Raw genomic sequence first — 26,866 nt, 5'->3', positions numbered from 1 at the left:
AAAGCCCAGGAACCTCTGGGAGAGTGCATTTTTGCTCATGTAAAATAAGGTGTGGGGCTGTATGGTAAGGGATTCCAGTAAACAGTGGTAGGTTGTGCACTTATCCTTGTTCATAGTGGGGGATCTATAGCTCGCAATGTAGTAGGTTACTTTCCAACAGTTAACTAAACATGGAGTAGTTTGACAGAGTCCTGCTGTTTGATCAGTCTCAAGTGCATTTGGTTTTAATGGATACACCACCTTTTCTTCACGCACATTGAGGTCCGAATGTGTGGAAGGCATTGTAGCCTTGTACGGCCAGGGTGCTCAGAAGCCTTGAACCAAAGTGCAAAGGACATCAGCATTCTTAGGTGAGGAGTGCTTCCATATAATGAAGCTTCACGTTTGAACTCCTAGCATTAAGCAGCACAGCACAAACCTGAGCTTCTTTATTAAACCGTTAGGTTGAGTTTGACACTGCCTAAAATAAGGTACTATGAGTGAGGCAAGGGCCTTTTGACAGTAAACGAAAGCCTGTGGGTAACAAGTGCAGACATCTCTAGCAAGGCAGCAAGGACTTACCATATTCCCAGGCTGTAAGATGCTGGCTTCCCCTAGACAGATACCAGAAATTAGCCAACTGAAGTTTACAGTGATCATCCCGGGTAAGGGTAGAATACTACTCAGGGCCAGGGACACACCTGTCTGGGACAGTTTCACCAGGTATAGGCCAGAGGGGTAACCAACTCATTCAATCCTAACTGACTAGGACACTCATATGAACCTTGATAAAATGCACTCTGCACCATGCTTCAGACTTCCGAAAATGCAGCTGAGGCATAGTGAAGTCATTAACCTCAGAAACAGCACCTATCCAGCAACATTCCATGGATACTCACACTGCTTACAACTACACTAGGTTTTCTTGAAATTCCAGAAAGCTTTGGGCATCATGGCTCTTTACACACCTCCCAGTCACAAGTTTAATTCCATAAAATATAGATATGTACTTTGTCTACATTTCTCCAGTCTGCTTTGCTCAACAGCCTTGTTTTCAATCAAAGCTATTCACACCCTGAGATATCTTTAGCATCACTTCTAGCAGTTTCAAATGTGACTCTACTGCCCTTTTAAAATGCACTGTTTCAACCTGCAAAGTATCCATCCTAAAGCTGTAGCAAATGGCAAATCTTTGGTAACGCAAAAGCAGTCCAAGTCATTTAAGCAGCTTCAATTCAGACTGCTCAAATGCTTAGCTTCTACTTGCAGTCATAACTAAGATACACTCACAATATACACTGCCTGGTGGTTAAAGCTACCAACTGTTATGACTACTCAAGTCAGGAGTAGAGGTTCAAACTTCACTTGGCTTGGAGGCGATTACTGAAAAGGGTGCTTAACAGGCAAGCCAAGCCCACTGGACACAGGGAGGAGGAGACCCCCACCCCCCGACTGAGGAAATGGCACAGCAGCTACCTGGCATATCTACACTACCAAATGCACCTCAAACAGCTGGCAACCACAGTAGCCACTCATCTCCTAAACTGCAGCTCTGTCTCCCGCTTGTAAGACAACCTGATCGATAACAGGTGAGTCTTCAAGTACATCACGTGATACGCAGCTTCCTACTGTTAGCCCGCAATACCTGCATATAGCAAAAACTACAGGCACTGGTTACAGATTGCAATGCAAGTAGGCACTGGGAGCAAGGATGTTGCATCTTTAAAGAAAACTGCTACCATGACTACCTTAAGCACTTCTCTGCAGGGCTTCCAGAACTGCATGAAGAGCCACCAGAAAGATTGAAGGAAAGGGATAACCACCAAGGACTAGAGAACATTGAGCCCTTCTTACCTGAAATCAGTAGACCAGACATTAGTTGTGCCATGTCAAAGAGGACTGAATAAATGGAACAGACTACTGAAGTGGAAATCCACAGATGCACTGGAGATTATGGAATAGGTGAAGAAACAAGAGGAAAGGGCAGAGAAGAAACAAAGTTGACATACTGCCAGCTCCAAAGTTAAGCAGATGAGCTGCAAATGGACTGAAAAGCCTACAACAGATACGATAAAGCAAAACAAAAAAGGGTTAAGCAACTAGCCCCAATAACTGAAGTGCTAAGTAAACTTGACACCCATTTGGGGGAGGGGGTGCAGCAAGCCACTAGAAAGGCACAATGAAGTACATTATAGAACAGGAGGTAAGCTGGCAGCCTGGGAAGTTTGATTGGGACCAAAGCCCACTCCTCAAATCCTAGTAGTTACTGCAGAAGCTAAAATTAACCACTGCACCAAGTTTAACACCTACAGAAAAAAAGGTGCATCAGCAATTCATGCAACATTAACCAGCAATTTTATCACTCAATTCACTACACAAATATTCCAAACAAATTTTAATGGCTATGTGTCAGTTCACAAATGAAGTGATAAACAGTCTTCAACAGTCAGTCTTCATAACAGTTCAGTCCAGATGCTGTCAAGATTTAACTGGATCCCAATGTGTGTTTGTCAAACAGGTACTCTGCCATACCATTCTGAGGTGCACCCATCTTTCGAAGGTTGGTTACAAATCCTCCTAGTTCCTTGATGGATTTTACCTGCTCATCCAGGCAGTGTGTTTCAATGAAGTCACAAAGCTAGTGGAGGAAAAAGTATAGAGTTAAAATGCTTCATTAAATAAGTCACTTTAGATTTTTCAGACATTCAGGCTTTGACTTAAACCTCAAGTTTAGTTATACATTCAAAATTATAATTAAGTTTATGGGAATACAGCCCTACTGAAAGCACATACAGATCCATAACAGCAAGTTTAGGTACCCTCCAGCATCTAACAGATATTAGTGCAAAAATACCACTACGGGTAAACTCGGTGCAAATTCAAAACAGTGCTCACTTAAGTCTCAAGTAGCAAGTCTTCCATACCAAACCACCAAAAGACAGAGGTGCTGCAGGAAATTACAAGTACAACTATGGAACAAGTGGCATTCTCCTTTACCAAGTGGAGCTATAGTAAAAACAAATTCACTACTACAGCAAGGTACATTCTAGTAGTGTTCTACTCAAAAAATGCCTCTGCAGAAAGTAGCAATTCCTCTCAGATTACCAAAACACTAATCCAGGGTTCTTAATGCTCCCAGCCCACAGGCCAGATGTCTGCAAAGCTTTCCAAAGTCTAGATGGCAGGAGTACACAGAAATGTTTTGTGGCTTGGAGCAGATTGCCACATGTGTGGTCTGCCCACTATTTCACATTTGTGAAATGTATGGGGGTAAACAAGTCTAGACTGTATCAAGAGTTACAATACAGTTGCATTCTGGATGGGAGCAGGGCTTAGATTACTATCTGGTGTGCTGGCTTTTGAAATTCTAGTGCTTCCTTGCAAGACCCTAGCATCTGGCAGGCTTTTAGAAAGCAGTAGTACATGTACTGTGGTCAAAGGCTGTAACTTTACTGTACAGTCCACAATACATTAACCAAGAAACAATCAATATGTGTTACTCCACCTGTCACACCAATGGATTTTTTTGGGGGTGGGGACAGCAAATGAGAAACTGACGTCAGTGTCTACATAACAGCATGATGTTTAGTGTTACACCGCTGAAGTCACACTTGGGTTATCCTGCCATCAGGCAGTCCCGCAGTCGGCCAGAGTTCCAAAGTCTTGGTCTGGCATCGGTTGCTGTCACTTCTGACATCAGTGTGCCAGGGGTATATAATATGCAGATGCCATTTTCTTCAGTCTTTCTTGCAGTGCGGTGCCCGAAGCAGAAGCAGTAAGTGCCGGTCGGCAGACTCCTGAGATTTTCGAAGTTGAATTTCAGATCCGAAGTCTTCAATAAAGCCAAGTACCCCGTTGGGGAAACTTTTTTGCCTCAGACCGATGTCAGAAAAAGTTTAAATGCATTTCTTGTGGGAAGCAAATACCTCATAAGGACTTCCACTCTTACTGTATTCCATGCCTAGGCCCTGATCGTCATTAGTTGTCGATTTTGTGCTAGATTTAACAAACGCACTATAAAAAGACATTCTGATTTTGCTTTGCACTACTTTGGCTGAAGGTTCAATTAAACTATGCTGTCGGATCAACAGACGGCCGCAATTCCGAAAAAAACGCAAAGACAAGGATAAAGACAGGCATCCGAGGTCCAAAACAGACAAAACCTCTTCTAGGCCAGTCGTCTGTTCTCAGTGAGGTGCTTTCGCAGCCCCCGACACCAGCTACCTCAAGAGCCACAGGCCGCCTCAGACTCCCACGTGGAGACAACTAGGCCTCTGGAAACTCAAGGTATTGGGCCTACAGAAACTAATCCCTCAGATGGGTCCGGAGCCACTGAACAGGCACTGGCTTCTGAGGGCGTTTACAGACCTTCACAACTTGCCATTAAAACAGCTAAGACAAAGGTACCATTAAAGACAAAGAAACAAGTACAGCATTCTCCTGGACAGTCCTCCATGCCCAAGAAACAGATGCTTAGAAGACCTCATTACTCTAATTAGGGGATCCCCTCCCAAGAAAAGGCCTAGGCAGGATACAGACCGACTCCTCTGATCAGGTTTCAATTTCCTCAGATTCCTCTTCAGACCAGGGATACTCTTTTACTCCCCTAGGAGGACTGATGCTGAGGAATCTATCCCTTCAGCCTCTCCTCCTGAGGATTACTCTTTTGGGGAAACTTTACATACCATGAGGGAACATTTCCACTGGGAAAGTCAGGAATACTCAGACTCCAAGAAAAGGCTCAGGGATTTCTTATTGCCTCGGCACAGGCCCCTGGCTATTCCACCTGTGCTAGACATTGTGGATGATGTATTCTCTAAATCTAGCTTCTCTGGACTCTTTGCCCCCTGCTCCAGCCAAGCCAGATGGGTATCAGAGTCCCAGGTTTCTTTACAAAAAGCCTTCTGCTGATCCAAAATCTATTTCCCAGGGTCCAAAAGGGGTTAAGGCTTCTATTGCCAAAAAAAAAAAAAAAAAAGTACCCAGATTCCAGAGCTTTGGATAGATGGGGAAGTATACAAGTCTGCAACTTTAGCAGTAAGAGCTCTAAATTGCTAGTTTCACATGCTTACGTACCAACAATATTTAATGGCTCAGTTAAAACAGAAAATGCTTGCTAGCTCAGAAGCTCCTGATTGTAAGAAATGCAGGATTTATTGCATGCAGTTGAACAGGTGGGAAAACTCTGCAATGTGGCTGATTCTTTAGAGGCCTCTTGTAGAGCTGCAGTTACAGGTTCTGTTATTCGAAGACATGCTTGGTTAAAAGAACAGATTTTACCAGAACATGTTAAGGCAAAGTTATTGGATGCTCCTTTACAACATACCACCTTGTTTGGTGTTAAAGCAGAAGTGTTAAAGAAAAAGCTAAATCTATACAAACAGTCAAGGATTTCTTACAGGTACAGCCACCTTGGTTTAGCAGAAATTGGTAAACAAAAAATTGGTCCTTTCCAGTGTCAGACAGGCCACAGAGGGGCAGATACAGACACCCAAGAGGCAGATCAACCCCAAGGCTCAGACAATGACAGTGGGGCACCTCAACCCAAAGGAGGTGAGGACAAGTCTCAACCTTACAGGAAACAGTCACAATGACTTTGCATATGCCAAGCACATCCCTTCTGGAAGCCCCCTTGGGGGAAAACTAGCACTTTTTTCTCAAAACTGGCAATCACCCAAGACAAATGGGTCCTGAATATTGCATCTCAAGGTTGGACTCCACTTCCATACTTTACCAAAGCTAAAGAGAATGCCAGACCTGCCAAAGTCAATGGGCAGAGGCACAAAAACAAATTGCTGCCCTAATGGACATGAGCTATACAAAAGTACCACAACAAGGATTTTACTCAAGACTCTTCCTGGTCCCCAGAAAGGATGAAGCCTGGAGGCCTATACTGGACCCAGAAAGGACAAAGCCTGGAGGTCTATCTGGAACTTTCAATTCTGAATAACTGGATATTCCTTCAAAATGTTGAGATTACAGCAGCTTCTACCCATGCTGGGCAAGAAGGCTTGGCTTGTTACTCTGGACCTCAGAGGCATACCTGCATGTCCCTATCAGACAAAAAATTGCAGAAGATGCCTCAGATTCAAAGCTGGTACAATGCACTACCAATTCTCTGCACTGCCCTTTGGCTTATCTACTGCGCCCAGGGTCTTCAAGTGCCTGGCACCAGCAATTGCATTTTGCAGACAAAAAGCAATTCAAATATATCCATACCTGGACAACTGCCTCATTCAAGCAGAGACTAAGGACATTCTTCTACAGCATCTGGAGTTTGTGAAAAAGTTGCTAATTTCTCTAGGGTACACAGTAAACAAAAAGTCAAAACTAGTGCCCTCAGATTACATTCCTGGGTGCCAGCTTAAATACAACGGCCCAGATGGCTTACCTCACGCCAGACAAAGTGAAACTCAATATTTTTCAAATACTGGCAAAAACGTCCCATCTCCCTGCAAGAAAAATTCTGCAGGCCCTGGGATTCATGGCATCCTGCATACGACTAATACCATATGCCAGACTGCATATGAGGAAATTACAATGGTACCTAAAGTGTTTGGACTTCACATTCACAGTCTCCGTCTAGAAGCAGTAATTCCAATAATTCCCTGCCTACAACAGGAGTTGATTGTGGGCACAGGCATGTCACCTAAACAAGGGTCAGCCTTTTACCCAACCCACAGCCAGGCAAACAGATGCTTCAGATTACGCCTGGGGAGCACACATGGCAGGAACATGCATTCAGGGCAAGTGGACCACAGACCAGATGCATCTTCACATCAAAGAGATGTTGGTTGCTGTTCAAAATGCCCCAAAAGCTTTCAAGGACCTTCTACATCCAGGACAACTATTACTAAAGACAGAACACCACAGTAATGTGGTACATAAAACAAGGGGGCACTCATTCTTATCCCCTATGCAGACAAGCCATAACCTTGTGGAACAGCTCTAACGTACCAAGTTCACCTGCAAGCACAATTCCTGCCAGGAAAGGAAAATACTCTGGCAGACTACCGAAGCAGAAATATCATGGACCCTCACAAATAGAAATTGAATCCATAAATCTTCAGCATAACACAAAAAACGGGAATGCCCATTGCCTCCCTTCTAAATTGCCAAATACAAAAATTCTGCACAAGGACCTAAAGCAGTACCTCAGAGGGGCTAGGCTAAAAACATAAAACCACCCCGGAGAGCACCAACACCAACTTGGGACCTCAATTTCATTTTTGGAAAAACTGACCCTACCACCTTCTGAGCCAGCCAATACAGATGATCTAAATGGAAAACAGCTGTGCCCCTGGCAGTAACTTCAGCACAAAGAGTCAGAGCTACAGGCATTAATGGCAATGGAACCTTTTATAATTTTTCATCAGGATAGGGTATCTTTAAGGACAAAGCCTACCTTCATGCCAAAGGTGGTATCTAGTGTGGCTCTTAACCATCCATTTGCCTACTTTTTATCCAAACCCCCAAAATAAAGGGGAGAAACTTCTGCATTCTTTGGACATACACAGGCAGCTATGCTTCTACTTTGACAAAACAAAAGCTTTCAGGAAAACTGATCAACTGTTTGTAGCATATGCTGCAGGATCACAAGGCAAGGATCTCAAACTATATCCAAATGGATAGGACACTGTATTCAGTACTGCTACACACAGCATGGAAAATCAGTCCCCAACAACATTAGGCCTCATTCCACCAGGGCAACAGCCACTTCAGCAGCCTCTCAGAGGAGTACCTACCAAGGAAATTTTGGAGGCTGCAACTTGGAGTTCAGTGCACACCTTCACCAAGCATTACCATCTGCCTCTTTACTCTAAACCCAGAGCAGGATTTGCCACCGCATTTCTGCAGGGCCTCAGCCAATCCTAACTCTTTATAGACCAGCCACTTTGGGATTCAACCCAAGTGTGATGACTGCAGCTGTGTAACATAATGAACATAGTACAATTACCATAAGTGTAGATGTTAGTGTTCACACTGCTGCAGTCCAGGTTACCCTCCCTCCCCTCTGAACTAGCTGGACTTCTCTATACCCTTCTATCCTATACAACCTTTGAAGTGTATTTGCTGGTAACTGAAGGTATTGTTTTTATTTTATATGTATATTTTTGATTAGCAAAATGTATTGCTTACCCACTTGGGGGCACCTGACATCTGGGGCAAGAAAAACAGCGTCTGATGCTTACTATATACCCCTGGCGCACTGACATCAGGGAAGAAGCGACAGCAACTGATGCTGGACCAAGACTTTGGAACTCTGGCCGACTGCGGGACCACCTGACGGCAGGATAAACCATGTGTGATGACTGCAGCAGAGTGAACAACATCTACATTTATAGTAGGTACAAAGTGTTTCACCTTGTTGGAAGGATCGTCGGGGGCGTTTTACTACTGTAATTGCTTTTTGAAATCTCAGTCTCTCATTAAAAAGGTGCTTGTCAGCACAACTCAAATGTGATTCTGCTGGCCTACATTCAGCATGCAACCAAACACTTTTTACATTCATGTTAAGCTCACATCATAAACACAAGAAGCGACATTGTTTTAATGTGTCAGTGACATGCAAGTTTGTCTCCCCATATCAAAGTACTGTCAGAACTTTTAGCTGGACTAATGACCATCTTGCAGGTTATTACAAGGGGATATCCAAGGGGTTTCACTTGAGTAAGTTTGTTGTTGTCTACAGTATCCTCTAATCTACTAATCTTTAAGGACAAGATCATTGCATTTAAACTCCTGCCACTCAATATATCCCTTACTGGACAGGCAGAGAGAATTCCATAAGTATGAATGATGTTACAAATCCAGCTTCAAGTTATACAGCCTTCCAAAACTCCTTTTACTGGTTTAAAATGCAAAGAGCTCTTACAACTCCCACAAGCAAATTGCACTACCCTAGAAGGGTTACCAGACATGAAGAAACTTCATACTAGTTCAAATACATACATGAGGGTCATTCTTGTCAGATGCCAACTTGTGCAGCTCTAGTAGTGATTGGTTTACAGTTTTCTCTAGTGCAAGAGCACATTCCATTGCTTCCAGTCCATTTCCCCACTCATCACGCTCCGGTTTCTGCAAAGGAAGAGTTTACCAAGTTCAGAGAGGTATACATTACAAAACAGCAAAAGCAAACCAGACTGAACAGAAGACACTACAGCTACAATGCACATAATATAAAGGCAAACGTAAGAAACATTTAAGAAAACATTCAGTAAAAAATGAAAAAATTCAGCCCTTTATACAACTATGAATGACCCAACTCTGGCTTATGACCAAAGTGAAAGCCAGGAGCTGATGCAATGCATATGTGCTCTTTTAAGACACTGCACAACAGGAATTAACTAAATAGCCACTTGTTTATTCTTTACAAGCAAGCCCCATCTGTGGGCCAAAGGGCAAACATTAAATGTCCACCTGGAAAGCAATCACATGCAACATCCAGTCTCTATAGACTCAAACGAAGACTGGAGTTCATAGTGCTATAGAAGTGCAGAATGCATTTTTTCATACTGAAGACATCACTTCCCAGCATCTAAAAGTGTGCCCTGCATTTTATGAATCTTCAGAGCCATTTTGCAGTGGAGAAATCCCTCCTTCAATACCCCCAAAACATCAGCAAGTGGCTTGTAGTTCATTAGCTGCCAAGTAAAATGGTTGGGTAACTCTGTAAATAGATGTGGTTTAAACATAACCCTTCCAACGTCCTCTTACCTGAAGATCCTGGAGAAAGATACGCCCACCTCGTTGGTTCTGTAGCTTCATCAGCTTCTCTGCATGCTCATGCTCTTCTTCAGACTGCTTTTTGAAGAATTTAGCAAAATTGTGAAGTGCTAAATCATCCCGGTCAAAATAGTACGACTGTAAAACAAAACACAAACTTGTCAACTTTTCTGTAGCAGTATTTCACACGCTGAAAAGCCACTCTCGAGAGGCCTAGGGAGGGTAAGAGGACAATTGAGGAAGCAGTTAGCCTAATTCTGTAATGTACCAAGCTAAAAATCCATGCTTTTCTGGAGGGGGGGGGGTCAAATTCTTAGCAGATTTGATGTTCTGCAGCCACTATGGACATCCTTCTGTATCACTGTTACAGTATTCTTTACTATAGGCATCTCCCAATTACAGCAGCCAGACACTCTGCCAGTATACCAAAGCCTTATGAACTTCTGTCGTATACCTCATATACTTCTTGCACAGGACAAAAGGCACAAGACTGACACAGATGCTTTGCCACCAGTCCAAACACCATTTTCACCTCACTCTGAATGTCTTGTTGCTGTGCTCACTACCTAGCAGTCAGATAAGTGTCCCTTTACCCCCCCCCCCCATTCCCCTTTCCTGCCTTTTTTCTCTTTGCTCTTGCCATCTTATTTTGCTTACCTAGAGTTAGTGACATCTAAGGTAAAATGTCAGTGTGGGAGGCAAGGTGTAGTTTGTGTGCTTTCCACAACCATACATCTAGTAGTGCCCGTAAAGAGTTTGTGCCCAAGATACCCAAAAGCAGTTAAGTCTTCCCTAGTCATTTACCCAACAGCTTAAACAGCTAGCCCAGGTTACCATGGCAGAATCCTTTAACAAAGACACTCCCACTAGTAAGGCAGCAGCCAAAAAAAGTCTCAGGACAGATTCTTTAGCTGTCCAGCCTCCAATGTCCCACTAAAAAGTTCTACAGACTATTCAGAATCTACATCCTCTGCTTAACACTGGAGGCAAACATGGATCCATTTCAAGTCCTCAGGCTTTGTAAGCATCTGCTCAGGATGTAGAGGGGAAACTGCAGTTGATCTTGGAGGGTCCCAGAGAGATTCTGCAGATACTGGTCAGGGAGGAAGTTCCAGATCCTCTTACTGAACCAGACCAAGGGTCAGAACCTATAGTATTTGTTAAGGCAGACCACCCTTTAAGCATGTTCCGGTTCACCCCAAGGATCCAGACAGGGAATGGCGAGTATACTCCGGGCTTGAAGGCTGAAGCCACCTCAAGAGTTTTGGTGCCTGCACCTCTACCCCTTTTAAAAGACCCTGGGAAGATTCCTCAATGGAGGATTCAGAGACTGATGAAGGGTCCTTGACCTATTCTACATCTCAAGTCTGTCTGAGGACATTCAGGCCAAGTTTACAACAGCTTCCCCATTTCCACAGAGGTGAACCAAGTAAACAGGCTGTTACCCTCTTCTGGCCTGGGGGGGGGGGGGGGGTTAGATCTGAAAAATGCTTACCCTCATAGTCACCCTTCTTTTCAGTTGTCTGCTTTGCCCTTTTGCCTAGACTCTGAAAGAGTATTCGTACAATGCTTAGCTCATGTGATTGCTTTTACAGGCTCCAAGGCATTCAGATTTTTCCTCAACTACAGATCTGCACATCATGTCACCTGAAAGTTCAGTTTCTGCCTTCTCCCCCATCAGAAGTCAGAACATATCAAAAGGATGAGAGCTCAGATTCCAGCCCTACAAGCTTTTCAACTCCATGTTCTTTCCAGGCCCCTTGCATGTATACACAAACACTATAGTGATATGGCACATCAAGCAGTGAGACAAAAATAACCTGCTCTCCTGGGAAGTGGCTCACAGTTAACTCCATTATATTCCTTCAAAGCTCAATCTAGTGGCAGACTTTCAGCAGGTCCAAGACAGGCTCACAAATGGATGCCTCAGAGGTACATTTCTGGAGACAGTCCATTGGTGGGGTATTCCTCTGGTAGATCTTTTTTGCCTCCCCTCTGAAGAGGCAGTTCCCTTTCTTCTGTTCTAGAGTGCCATAAGACCTGGAGCAGAAGACAGACTTCCTTGGCAGGGGATATTTCATGCTTCCTTCTCAAGTCTTACAGAAAACTCAGCTGGACTCCTAAAATCTTGCTAGGGACTCTTTTGGTTAAGACCGCACTAGATAGCCCTCAATGCATCTGACCAAAGGTAGTCACCAGATGGATAGGGGCTTCATCCACTCAAATGACACTTGTGGGAAGGTTTTGATCCCTTTCAGGCAGTTCAGAAGAGGATGTGCTCAGGGTTTTACAGGAGGCAAGGAAACCCTCAACCAGAAAATTTCATGTCCAAATGAAGAGATTTGTCTGCTGCCACGCTTGCACCAGGACCTCTATTTGTGCAATATGCTCCAGTCTGGCTTGGTCTATTCTTCTCTATGAAGGCTCCTTTGTCAAACATGTTTGCTTTTCTCCCCTCAGATCCTCACCAGTCTTCTCGCTTGGAGGTCAATTTCTTAAAGGCATCCTGCATCTTAGGCCTCCAAGAAAGCCTATTCTCTCTTTGGGACCTTAAATTTTGTTTTCGAAATACCAACTGGCGCTTGTGAGCCTGTAGATTCTGCTTCTTTGCAACACTGTACTGAAGACTTTGCTGGCTCTTCTGCTGAGGGTTTGAGCTTCAGGCTCTTGGCTTTTTTTTTTTTTTTTTGAGCGCGTCCCTTCATATTAACCCTTTTATGCCCGGGGTGGTAAATGAGTCAATACAACTCCTTCCTTTTTTCCTTCTTACTAGTCTGTTAGTGAGGTCTTGCATACCTTGGATATTCAAGGCCACTCAAGTCTGACTAGCTCTTTTCATTCCAGGACACTGGGTTTGGTTGTTTAAGCAAACAGTCTCTTCCTGGATAGCCACAGCTTTTTTTGGTTACTTCTGTCAGAGCAACGCTGTCTACTTCTACTAGAGCTCATTCTATTAGGGCTGCTGACTCAATTTCTTCAAGGGGTTGGACACCAAATCCATCTTTGAAGCTGCTACTTTATCTTCAGTTCATACCTTTGCCAAACTTTATAAGTGGGATATGTTTTTAGGGCCAGAGTAGGTTTTAGTAAGCGTTTATTGCAGGCCATCAGCCTTGCACCTCATTCTTTTTCTTTTTACCCTCCCCATAGTACATAAAATTACAATAGTGATATAAAAATATCTACAGTTGTGTAAAATCTTACCATAACAATGTCTTTCACTGCAGTATTAACTCCCTCCAACCCCCTTGTTTGTTCTGGATTGCGTTTTGGATTCCTTTCTGGCCGAGGGTCTCCCCTTATAGATTAGTACTAGGCTAACTGCCCTTGCGAACCATTTTAAGCCTAGCCAGTTCTTCCCTGTGAGATTCAAACCCTGTACCTTGTGTTTGTAAAGCAAACACCTTAACCATTAGGCCACCCTCCCAACCCCTTTTTCCTTCTGGTTGTGAACAGGCTTTGTCCTATGCAGACTGCACTCTACTGGGGCAATTCACTTCTGGACAACTGCATCTGTATGTCACTTGCGCTATTCTGTGCACAGAGCATATGAAGTATGTCACAAACATACAAAGACTTTGTATACTGGCCAAACATTGGGCTGCCCCAAGCGAGAGATCCCTATAGTAAACACCACCTTTCTCTTCACTGTTGCAGTACCTATTGTTAGTTATGATTTAACACAACTATACTTTATCCATAAACTCTGCCATGCATGACCGCTATTACAAGCAGTACCATGGTGGCTCATTAAGTGTCACAAATCTGGTCTTTGCTGTAGCCACTGTGTACTACTTTCGTTTTTTCCCCCAGTTAGGGTCACCACAGCAGAACTCCAGTCGCTCATAGTATTAAATACTTACCAGATAGCATCTCACAAGAAAGGCAGCTAGTCACAGCAACACCAGAAGACCACTAGAAAATATGTTACTGGTCAAGAAACCCTGCCCAAGCTTCTGCTAAATAGTGTTTAAGCATACAGCTCAGCACTTGCTCAAAAGTTAGGGCTTCTATGTATGTGCACTTAAAAAAAAAAAAAAAAAAAAAAAAAAAACACACACATCCCAAACACTAATGACCCAATGCTATACTCAACACTGCCTTAACCCATGCCTCATCTACGAAAAGCTACATCCCAGTAATTTGTCATTCAGGAAATCTTAGAAGTTACCTAGTACTAATCCTTTTCCCAGATTCTGCTATTCTAGCAGCTCCCCCCTCACATACCTTTCTATGTAATGTGTATCCCAAGGTGGCCCAATGTTGGAGACAGAAGACTTGGTACGTTTCAGGAAGCTTTTGCATACATGTATATAGCACCAGAGCTTTAAACACCAAAATATTAACTCCCAAGACTTGCACACTTTGGTACAAAGTTGGATAAAACCAAATAGTAATACCAGACTACTCGTGCCCATTTAAAACTGTGACAAAAACTAGCTGTGAAAACTGCAAAAAATATACCTTCAACGAATCAGAAAAAAAGCCTCGAACTGCAAAAAGAAAAGTGTACCTTCTGAACAGACATCTAATTCCAACATAAAATTTGAAATTCTCCTTCATCCCTGTAAGTGATTAGATTCCTACATATTACATTAAAATGTGTCATGCATTTTCTTGCAAGAGCAAAACGCTGCTAGCTTATATTGGCAACTACAAGGTCAATTTTCCAATAAAGACCACGTCTGAACATTGAGAGAGTGCAGAAAAGCATTTGTGGCTCTGGACAACTCTAGCAGTGGCTGACAACACCCTGTAGTTAGGGATATTCATTTGGGATGAACTGAATGAATGTGAAGACAAGTTATTTAAAATGCTGGTTTTATTTTATGCAAGGGAGAGGCAAGCACAGCAGAACCTGGTGGTAGCACCAGCCATGTTATCACCACACACCCAGGAATTTACTGAATTTAAAACATGAAGTGGCACTAACATACAAGTAAATGTTATTAATGGAATAAACGCAGAAAACTAATTAGCAAAATGTAATGATGTATCAAGCTTTTTTGAAAAGAAAGCTGTTACAAAAAAACTTATGCTGCCACCTTATTCAGACCAATGGGTCTGAAACTACTTGCATTTTTCAAACAGTACTGCATGTAGCTTGTGAAACAGCTTGGTGTCAAAAGAATGCGGATGTTCAAAAATGCATGTCTCAAGCATTATACAGAAAACACAGCAAGTAAAGTGCTTTAATCAAAAGTATGTTTGCCAGGAAAACACAATTTAAAGTCTGATTCAGTACCAGTGAACAGCCAATGAATAAGAGTAAAGCTAAACAGCAACAGTCCCTGTTCTAAAGGCAATGTACATTTGTACTGATCAGCACGTGTCCTACTCTTTCAAGTTTTTTGGAATAGCTAGTCTCACCTTATGTCACAGTTCCAGCCATCTTTACTACTGCCCAATTCCTCACTGCTGCCTACGCAAGTCTTACTTTCTCTCCACCTTTCCTTCTCATATCTTTCTATGAAACATATTTTACTAAGCTCAATCCTCACAAAATACCTGTACAACCACAAAGACCACTCTGCCAACACTTGCCACTAAACCCAAAACATGTTTGGTGTGAAGTTGGGCTGTTAAGTCTATAGCTCTGCATAAACCATGCATTCAGCCCACAAAGATATCTACACTACCATCATGATTTCCAGGCTCTTTCCAGAATTACTGCAACCCCCCCCCCCCGACAACCAATCTAACAAATTTACTTCCTCAGCTTCCCACCACTTTTCCAACAGTCATTTAGCATTTTATTTTTATTTAGCTTTCAAAAACAAAAACTCCTAAAAGGATTGCTTTAGCAGAAAAGGTTGGCTTGACATGCAAGTAGTCAACTCATCCCCCCACTAGTTTAACAATGGCCTTTACTTCCTCTTTCAAAATTACTCTTTCACCTCCTCATGTCCATTTAACTTTGAATTTTTTTGAAATTTAACTAAAATGGGCATCCCTCTCCACACACAAAAAGTGCCATACAAAGAAAGCAGATCAATTGGTAACTATAAACTGCCTGGTCTAGACACCCTTTCAGACATGATGACACCGCATAACACAGAAAAGTAAAGCTTTGAGCTGCAAACAAGTTTTACTTTATAACTTAGGAGTCGTGAATTACGAACAGTTCATCTTGCACAAACTAGTCTAAATTTCAAACCATCAAAGTCTTGCATCTTCTTGTAGTGCAGAGTGCAAACAATTTCAAGTCACAAGTCCAACAGTCTTTGGAACCATCTACAGTTACAGTTCCTTAAACAGTTTCTCATAAAAGCAAACCAACAGTTCACAACCTGCTATCCAACTACCCCCCTCCACAACACTGAGTCTAGTTTTGTACTCACCACAACCTACTTCCTTCCAAGAGCATTTTTACAGTAGTGCAGTATAGACCTCTACTCTATCAGATATCACAATCACCTGTTGCCTTCTGCTACTATGCTTCCTTGACCTTTCGATGCTTCCTTGATCTTTCGATGCCTCCTATCTTTAACTGCTACTATAGTTAAACTTCTTTGAATGAAAATATTTTTGCAGCTATATAAATCACCATTCTGCACTGCATTGTTATTCCATGAAGCCGAGCGTACCTCATTTTGGGTCTTAAAAAGTTCATATTCCTCAAAGTTCCACACTAAAAGGTCGGTCACATTCAGAATTATGAAAAATTTAACTGGTATCCATGGTAAATAGAAATTAATTCATTAAAAGATCTTTTGTACAACTAAAATTTTAACCATATGACCTTCCTAGTTGAAGTTGTTAGTAAGCAGTTACTACGTGTTCCACATTTTGCCCATTTTGTTCCACTCATTTTACATATGGAAGGCTGACAGCTAGGTTTACTATTCCATTGTTCTGCAAAACGTATTACTATAAATCAACCCTTTTTTTGCGTTTCGGATGGACAGAATGTTGTCATTAATGCGGGTCAAACTTCAACTTACAATACCACCCAAAATATGTGCATTAACAATGGGGCATCAAATGACTTTCAGTGTAAAACGGAAGCGACCCTGATATTACTCAAAGAATCTGGTTTCCTAAAACAGGCTTGCATAAATGGTTATGAAGCACGTGGCTTGACAGAGACCACTGAGGAGTCTCCGCCAGTTTCTGCAGAGTGGAAAACGCACTGTTCGGTTACACATTAAGCAAAGGGAGACGGAAGGACTCCAGAGACGACAAACAATACAACAGTTCAAGCCTGCGACAAGTCCCATCTCCTCTGGTGGAACCAAAGTACTTAAAAAAACATTGTTAGCTTGGCTCCACCTAAAACTAAATAGTGTCATTATACAAAACATAGTGGGCTCTAGGGTTGCCACCTTTTCAAATGTCCAGAGGGACAATTGTGGTATATAAATATCAGATTTTGCAGACCAAAAATACCCACGGCCAGTACAAAAGGACAGAACTTACTTTTTTCTTATAACATTTAGATCACCTAAATGTCAGGTGCTTCAGATACAGAAGCACTTTTATACAACTATTACATAAAATATAGGAAATAATTCTGCTCCAAAATCTCAGGACATGTGCCATTTTACAATTTTGTTGCAGGACAACTCCCCAAAGAGGGAACGTCCCTCGCAAAGTTGGACAGGTGGTAATCCTAGTCGGCTCATTTCTCAGACAGTTTCACTATGAGAGACCCAACTCTCATACCAGACAAACTCCGGACCAAGCTACTTGCTCACGTGGCATTGCTACTGTTGCAGTATCCATATTGGAAAGCATTTTCTCAGTTTCTTTCCTGCTCACGTGGAAAATACTAATGAAATCTCCCAAGATGTTTAATGCTAGCCTCTGGAGCAGACTCGCCCGCAAAAGCATTTTTTTACGCTCAAGAACCGCGTTGCATTTCACACACGAACAGCATGTAGTACACACTTGTGCAAGAATACCATCACCCTTCCCCCATTTTCAACCTCAAACATCCCAAGCTCTTCCATCGTTTAAGAATGCACGGGGGGAGGTCCAGCAAGACCACAAAATAGCTGCCCCAAGTCCAGCCTTAAAACAGAACACCAGGTTTCACATCATTTAAGACAAATCTCAAAAGTATGTATTGTGTACTGTAGCAACACATTGTCTGAAATTAGGACTCCTTCACAAAATTTTTAAGTCCTCCACACAGCTTTTGCCTTAGTTAATAAAAAGGCTGTCCATTCATTCATTTCTGACAGCCACTTCTGGGCATCGCAAGAGATAACTAAAGAAACATTGACCTTTAGCTAAATAATGACAGAAGTTTAATCAGCACGTAAAAGGACTTTTAAAACGTCTACAAGCCGCACATTCGGTAATGCAGCATAACGTGCAAAATAAACCTATTGTTAACAAGGGCCACAACCTTAAAAAGCAAGCCACCAACTTGACAGCTGTGCTAGGGTGACCGCTTCGTCAGGGATACTCAAGCTCCACAGAAACTTAGCTTTTCGGCATCTTATCAGAAACTGATGCAGCAGTGCAAGTAGTTGCGCCCAAAGCGCGCGAGCACACAGGCCACAAACAAAAGGTAACAGACAAATTGATCTGATTCCCCTAAAACCGGTAAAGAACGCACACATACCTTTAATATTTAACCAAACCCCACATCAAAAAATTCTGCGGACTTTTGTATTCAACATTCGCAGGATTACAAATTAATTACCATAGAAAGATAAACATAAGAGGCATACAGCTCCAGATTAATCTGCCGATTAATACCGCCCTCACAGTCTTGGTGAAAATTCTGCCTCACTTGAGATGCCATGACGACAAATTAGGTGGTTCACTATAGCAACAAAGATGCCGTTTAGTAGAAGTTTTGACAGCAATATAGATATTCGGTATCGTAAAAAAAAAAATATCCACACAATACAGCAGGACTGGCGGCGGGTTCCGTTCAAACACTGTTGAAGCAGGAATCCGGAGACAGTGTATGACTGGGCTATAACAAACGCGCTCTATCTAACAGAGATAGCCCCCTCTCCGTCTTTTTCACTAACAAGCGATATGACGTCACTGCGTAAAGAGTTGCGGCAGTTTACTACACAACCTTTGGAAAGGAGTAAAGATAGTAATGTTTCGTATGTTTTTCCCTTTAAAGAAATTATATATATATATATATATATATATATATATATATATATATATATAGTGTTGACTTTACTCCACCTATCCACATTGTTCCCCACAATATTCCAAATTTTAGTTTCCCTGAAATCTCTTGGGAACAGTCCTACAATCCACATCAAATTTTAAAAATATTACTTCCATGGGGCCAGGCTGCATTCTCAATAGATCCTCTTCCTTTAACTGTTCTTCGTCCTCAAGTCTTATCTACAGGGTTTGTGTCCGATGACTGAAGAGCAAAGCCATAGAGGTATTAACGCAAAAAGTACAGTTGTGTAAGTAAATTTACCATAATAGTAGATGTTCCAGTAAATCAGTGTTTTAATTCATACCTCTCAGTCTCTTAGCACAAGAAATCTGGGCAAAGCTAAAATAATGGGGGAATACAGGTTGAAAATGGGGATAGATTTTACATATTGCTCTTATAATTTTAGAAAGTTGCTAGAATTACAGGATTTGCATTAGCATGCATTTTCCGGCAAATATGAAATGTGAAACTCAAATGAATATTATTATTTATTGAATTTAGTCTTCACTGATTTGCCCGAAAGCCACACATTTTACAAGGAACAGATGAGGCGAAAATCTGCACAGTTGAGAGGTATGCCTTAGCTTTATATCCTGTCAAAGATAAAACATCTAGCCAGCCTTCCAAAGCCTTGAGCTACCCTCATGCATCCAGACTGCTGGTTCACAAGATCCCAAGGGAGAAAAACAGCAGTCCATGAGCCAAAATCTTCAGGACTTTCTTGCCATAATAAAAAATGGTAGGTATAAGCATAAAAGTCCTCACCTTGGTAATAGAGCATAGAAGAATAAAAGGGATGGAAGAAGGGAAGGAGTGGCTACTGCAACAGTGATTTATTCTAACATTTACTGTTATGGTAAGTTTGCTTGTACAATAGTACTATATTAATTCATGAAATCACTGCTGCAATAACTTTTTGAGAGGAGGAAGGATGAGAGTAAAGGAGTTCCTGGAGAATGGTCCTAGCAAAGCCAGTTCCAGACCTGGAAAATAATCTAGTGTATAGCATTTTAAAAAGAATGTAAAAAGTACCAAGTAGCTGCCTCTAGAATGCTTCTAGAGTCTACCTTTTTCCAAAAAGCCATAGAAGAAGCCAAGGCCCTGTTATAATGTGTCTTGACCCTGCCTTGAGCTGTCTTATTATTGTAGGAATAACAAAAAGAATAGTCTTCAGAGGAGATAAACAGCTGTTCAGCTTTTCTGAAGGATTTAACTCTGTCAGGATAATACCTGAGTTGTCTGCGCATAACCAAAGCGTGAAGAATCCTTTTCCCCTAATTTTCATGTTCTGGGAAGAAGACAGGGAGATGGATAGCGTGACTTAAACTCTGTAACCACTTTAGTCCTAAATGAATAATTTATTCTCAAGGAAACCCCGTCTTTATAGAATACAAAATAGTTTTGACCTACCCTAACAGCAACTCAGATGCCCTTTCTTTTCTTTTTTTTTTTCCAAAACATTTTTTTTATTTTTCAAATACATTTGAATGAATTCCATAGTATTTATACATAACATCTTAAATAACTATGTACATTATTTACATTAGCCTGACACTATAACAGATCTTAATGTATACAGTTACTTTATAAGTATGTCCAATCCATTATCAGAGTGTCTATCAATTATTGTATAGTGTCAATCAACGATAAGACTTTTCCCCAAGGGTTGTTGATAAATGGCTCTGGATAAATTCTTAGTTCTTTAATTTTAATTTCCAATAATGCTGTGGTCTTCAGTAGGCTGTAGAAGTCTTCCAAAGTTGGTATTGTGTTTGTATTCCATCTTCTTGTTATACACTTCCTTGAAATTGCAAGTATAGTCCATACTAGATACATATTCAAATGAGGACCTTAATTCACATTTAATAATACAAGAGCTTTTGTTAAATAAAATGATTCATTAAATAAAGTTTGTAGAAAGTTATTAATACCATTCCAAAATGGCTTAATTTTAACACAATCAAAGAAAATGTGGTGCCAATTTGCATTGTGTACTTGCTCACATCTTCAACATATTCCTTTTATGGAAGAACTAATTTTACTGATTCTGTCTGGGGTTAAGAATGCTCTGTGCAAGCATTTCCAATTAAAAACTTTTCAGTAGTGTGTAAAGGATTTATATTTTATCGATAATAAGATATTTATCTTAATCTCTTCAGTTAACTGTACTGAGTGTCCATTTGTTATATACTTCCAATATGAGGTTTTGGGTGTTGTTTTAGAGTTTATCAATATTTTGTAAAATTTTGAAATACTGTTTCTCATGTCACAGTCATTATATATGATTTCATATATGTCAGATGCCCTTTCTGCAGATGTCAGAGATTCCTAAGATATGATCCTAAGTCCCCCTGATGAGCAAGTTCAAAAAAGAGCTAGTGTTACTTTCTCCAAAACAAAATTAAGATCCCATGTAGGTGCCACCTGTTTAGTAAATGGACACAAATGCAAATCCCTTTTCAAGAACAGCTTAAGTAGAGAATGGACTGAAAGGGGAGGATCCATGGGCAGACATGCTGTCATGACTGAGAGATGAACCTTGTTTGAGGAGTAAGAAAGACCAGAGGATAGTAACTCACACAAATATTGCAAAAACATTGTTACAGAAGCCCCCAAAGGGACCTAGTTCTAAGTGTGGCACCAACTAGAAAATCTTATCCATACACCAGCATACGATTTCCTAGCAGTATACTTCTTTGCCTCCTAAACTTCTTAAGAAAAAAAAGAAGATGCTGAAAAGGTATGATAATTGAATCCAGGGAGACAGTTGTAACTGTTTCAGGATGGGGTGTATCAAAAAAAAAAAAAAAAACTTATGTGAATATGTCCATTATGTTAGGAAACTTGTGGTAACTGCCCTTGCTGAGTTCCTTAAGAAGGGAGAACCACTGTTACCCGGACCAGAAGGGAGTCACCACAATGATTTTTGGACAGTCCTTTTGAATCCTCCAAATTACCCTGTTATCAGTGGAAAGAGTAAAAATACATACAGAAACATTCCCATGCAAGGGAATGAAAAGGCATTTGTTTTCCATGCCTGAATACAAGAAATCCTGGAGCAGAATTTGTTTTTCATGTTGGTTTTAAAAGGAAGCAAACAGTTCTACATTGGGAGTTTCCGGAAAGATCCTCTTGTTCAATTTTCATTCATGAGGTTCTGTCCTGGTCTTGCTCAGTTTGCCTGTCATAACATTTTGCTCTAGTGGAATGCCGAAAGCTTGGAGGGTTAGAACATGTTTTGAAATGCTATATTCAGAGATGCCATAGCCAGCCTGCATAGAGAATAGGATCTGATACCTTCCTTTGTATATGTATCAAATAACTGTGGTGTTGTCTATAGTCACTAGAAGAGGCCAGGGAATTGCAGATGATAGAGAGAAATGAAAGCATACGTAACTGCCAACATATCCTTAGTATTTATATATTTTTATTTGCTCCAAAGACCCTGCAATTTAAATCCCATAGATACAGGTCCCCATGTGAAATATGATGCATCTGAAGTTACAGATCGTGCAGTTGTTGTTAGAGAGAACAGGAGGCCTGAATTCATGGATATCTGGTCTGTCCACTAAGATAGTACACTATGCAAGCAAAATAAAAGGAATCTGAAGGGTTAGGGGATGAAGATGCTGGGATCATAGTATTTTCAGAAACACACCATTTCAGGAAGGGTCAATTATATAACTGCTGCTCAATGTGTCTTAAACCTGAATGTAATGTTATGTATGCATAACTTTTAAAGTGTTTTATAATTAGTACTATATGTACTAAATGCTGGTATTGCTTATGACTGTAATCTGCCTGAAACTAGCATTTACTAAATGTTCAATGTGTATTATTATCTTGGAACTTTTCTCCCCGGGCCTCCACTGAAAATGGACATATATCCAGTCGGACTATCCCGGTCAACAAATGTAAAATAAATAAATAAATAAATAATATTCTGGCAAAGTTGTAAAAGTCATAGATGTCATGAACCCCAAAATTCTGAGAAATGGTCTAGTCAAAGCCTGTGACTGAATAGAAATGCCAGGAGAAGGTCTACATATAAATTTAGAATTTTCTTGTGGAATAATTACTTTCTAACTAGAAGTATCCAGACAGTAACATATGAACACTGTCCAGTGAGAAGGAATGTTAGAGGATTTTATTAAGCTCCCTTGAAACCCAAAGTTGATAAGGAGATTTCCTACCCAAGTAAGAGACTCCTGCTACTTTGAAAACAATTCTGCAAGTTAAGTCAGTCATCTGAATAAGGAATCTAAATAATGAAAATTGTGAATACCCTGCAATCTACAATGGATTATTACTGGAGCTACACACTTTATAAACACCCTTGGAGCAAAAAAAGATAAACCCATGGGTAATGTAGATAACAGAAAGCTTAAGCTCCCTTTCAATATGAATGTAATGTTAATGTGATGCTAAGCATCTTTAAAATATAGTGTTAAAATATATATATACACACACACACACACACACACACACACACACACACACATATACACACACACATATATGTATATATATATATATATATATATATATATATATATATATATATATATATATATATATATATATATACACACACACACACACACACACACACACACATGGTTTACTTTCAAAATCTCACAACTCACTTGTGCGAGTGTTCACTTATGCGACCCAAAATGTCATAAAATCCAATTGCCGAATGGTCACATAACCAAAAGTGGAAATTAAGGAAAGTCAACAACTCAGGAATGTCGACTTTACCGAAACTACCTACACTTTTGATTATGTGCTACAAACATTTTTCAGGTGGGGAAGCCCCCCCCTGAATTCCCATGTGGGGGGCTGCAACCCCCACACCCCCTGCTACTTATATATATAAACTCTGAGATCACACTACAGTGAAGGAAAGGGTAAAGGGTAAATTTCCTGATCCCCACTATAGTGGATGGGATCTCCATTCAAAATGACGAAGCCACAAGAGTGAATGCACACTAGCACTCACTCTTGTGGATTCAAACATTTAAAAATCAATGTTACAACACCTTGGAAGAGTGCCTTGCAACTTCCCAAGGTCACGTAACAGTTTTACGACATTTTGATGGCAGACCTATATATATATATATATATATATATATATATATATATATATATGGATCACTATCACTTCACCAACAGTTCAAATCTCCAAAAACGATATGGCTGAGACCATATCGCCGAAGATATGAATTGCCGAAAAAGTGATAAAAACACAGAACAACTTACCTGTACATTTTTGCAGGGGGGCAAGTCCACCTGCAACCCCCACACCCCCTAAACTTAAATATACTAACTCCTTGATCGCAATACAGTGAGGAAAATGGAAGAATTCACAAAGGATGTTCTTTCCTAGTCCATTCCCTGGTCAACATTCAGGGAATTTTCAGAAAGTGAGGAAAATCTTTTATTTTTTAATTTTTATGAGAACTCCAGTTAGAATGCAAAGGTTTAAATACCTGCAATGTAACAGAACCTGAGCAAAGCCAATAAAATCTTCCTTATCAACAGAAGTAGATCCTGAGGACAATAAAGGTTTAACTTTCTGTCTCTTTTTCCATGGGACATCACTAAAAGGAGACCAACTTCAGATGGAGCTTCACCTTGGGGAACAGGTCTCTTAGCCCAGCTGCACTGAGATGCATTCCCCACTTCCTCCTCTAAGACCAACAAGAGTGTCTCTCCCATGTCTGCTAAGTGCACATGACTAGCTGCAGAGGATGTGTCTGACCCTTGGTTCTTAGTGGCTGAAGGGAGGGATCCTGGGGGAAAAAAGTGAATGATCTCCACAGTAGAGTTACCCACCAGCAGCTGAGACACAGACTAAGCCCACTGTGTTGACTAGGGCTCCATTGTAACATTTCTTTTTCTTGGGTCTGGAGGAAGGTAGAACCATGGGACTCATATGATGGTCCATGTCTGGAGAGTAACCCAAGGATCTGTAAGTTTGGACAGCCATTATATCCTTGGCATGTTCCACATTTTTTCCAAAAAGAGTAGATAACAAGTAAGTTGTTAAAAGTAGTGTTCCGAAGCAAAAACGCAATGGAACTTCAGAAACGCACAGGTTTACAGTTACATTGCAATAAGTACATACATTTCTGCAAAGACTACAGTTAAATGAATGCAGTAAAGTTAAAAATAGAAAGTAAATGTCTGTCAGACAAGGCAGTCTAGAGACAGTCCCACAAAAAAAGTACAAATCCTTAGCTAAAAATAGTGTACTCAAAATAATACTAACAGTTTTCACAGAAAAATAAATACCGTGGAGAGTTTTCCCCAAAAGGAACTTATCTGCCTAGCAAAAAAGAATGCTAGCTGACCACTGATCTTCTAAAGCCCACAACATAAGAGCTTTGTCAGGCAGCAAGAAAGTACTGAAGATACTGACACCCACACAGTTGTTTTCTCCCTTGGAATATCATGCACCAGCAGTCTTGGCAAATGTGTGGAGAGTAACGCAAGGCTCTGGAAGGTTGGACAGCTGTTATATCCTTGGTAGGATATAATCCATTAAGTTAAGGCTACGGCAGCACTGATTTAATGAATAAACACCTGGTTTACACAGACACAGGGAGCTTATCTGATCTAGTCTTCAATCAGTTCTACTTCATGATGAGCAAGTCCTGTTTCTTGAATTTATTTATTTATGTACTATTTATTCAGTGAGAAAGTTGACAGGTTTGGTGATCCTTTTCAGCCATGACCCAAGCTATAAGAGCAGAACATACATCACAGTTTTATGATCAACGATATTATATACAAAATGAGTACATAGCAAAATTCAGAACATAGTAAGCTTGAATGCATATGGAGTAACATTAAAAGATTTGGTGAGAGTACATTGAAAAAAAAAATATATATATATATATATATATATATATATATATATGTACAAAATGCAAGCTGAGATGTGCATGAAATACAGTGCTTTCATACATATAATACATAAACTCTTATAATACTTGTGAAATATATGCATATAAGATGCCACATTAAGAGATTGAGAAAAGTTTATTTAATGGATTCTGTTATTCATGATATGGGATGATATATTACCTAACGATTGTCATGGTAGCAGCTGCAGGTAGATCTTTGAAGCTTTTAATGGTTTCTAGATTTTTGATGTCTTTGGGCAAGAGGTTCCACTTAGCAGATCTCACCTACAGTAGTTTTAAATGGATGGCATATTAGAATGAAACTGTTGTCCTATGTACTTCTGAGTACATCAGGGCCGTCTTGAAAGGTAGTTTCTTTGAAGATGTTACAGAGGCTGTGAACTTGGTCATCAGTGCACACTACTTACCTTAATATGGACCAGGCTTATGAACCTATCCTTCATGCTGGCATTATTGGCAAATCAGATAAAATTAATGCAACTCCCATATATTGTCTGGTGGATTATAAATTGCTATTCAGCAGGTACTAAGTTGTGAAAGTTGATATTACCATCTCTGAACATAAAACTGTAACTAGTGGGGTACAACAGGGATCAGTGCTGGACTCCGTTTCTGTTTTGCATTGATTTTGCAGATGTACAAGACGATAACCCAGAAGTGTGGCTGGCCAAGTCTATTGATGACTACAAGATGGGCACAATTGTCTTTCTGTCATTCCATAATCATGCCATGTGTACACAATAGTCAGGAATTCCTCCTCTCGGACCCAGTTAATTTCTCAAGATCCAACAAATTTATCTTACTGCTTTATTCTATTCTTATCAGACCCACCACTGAATACAATACCCATGTTGTATGTTCTAATTCAAGTGTATCGCTTAATTGGAAGGGTCTCAAATATTTTCAATCAAGAACATAAAAGGTTTTAAATTCTTCAGCTATTGAAATAGATTAGCACATCTCTCCTTGTACTCAGAAGCCTATTAGTTGTTCCATGGTAACCTATGTTTCGATTTTGTGTGCTAGGAAAGACCCAATCATGTTTGACTTTGTGTTTTTCTGCAAAACCAGTGGTTATAAAAAT

At 40.6% G+C, this 26,866-nt stretch overlaps 1 protein-coding gene across 1 annotated transcript; it reads right to left on the bottom strand.

The window, feature by feature from the left end:
* Positions 1-2,359: 2,359 nt before the first annotated feature.
* FTH1 (ferritin heavy chain 1) lies at positions 2,360-18,674 on the bottom strand. Its single transcript, XM_044067435.1, has 4 exons — positions 18,359-18,674; positions 9,697-9,843; positions 8,932-9,057; positions 2,360-2,617 (listed from the first exon to the last, which is right to left on the bottom strand). The coding sequence occupies exons 1-4, from the start codon at positions 18,458-18,460 to the stop codon at positions 2,465-2,467; spliced, it is 528 nt and encodes a 175-aa protein (XP_043923370.1). The 5' UTR covers positions 18,461-18,674; the 3' UTR covers positions 2,360-2,464.
* Positions 18,675-26,866: the final 8,192 nt, after the last annotated feature.

Source organism: Protopterus annectens, chromosome 3.part1, assembly GCF_019279795.1.
Source record: "Protopterus annectens isolate FY-2018-M chromosome 3.part1, PAN1.0, whole genome shotgun sequence".
Classification (NCBI taxonomy): Eukaryota; Metazoa; Chordata; order Ceratodontiformes; family Protopteridae; genus Protopterus; species Protopterus annectens.
Note: the sequence above shows the minus strand (reverse complement) of the source record. Positions and strands in the feature narration are given on the sequence as shown.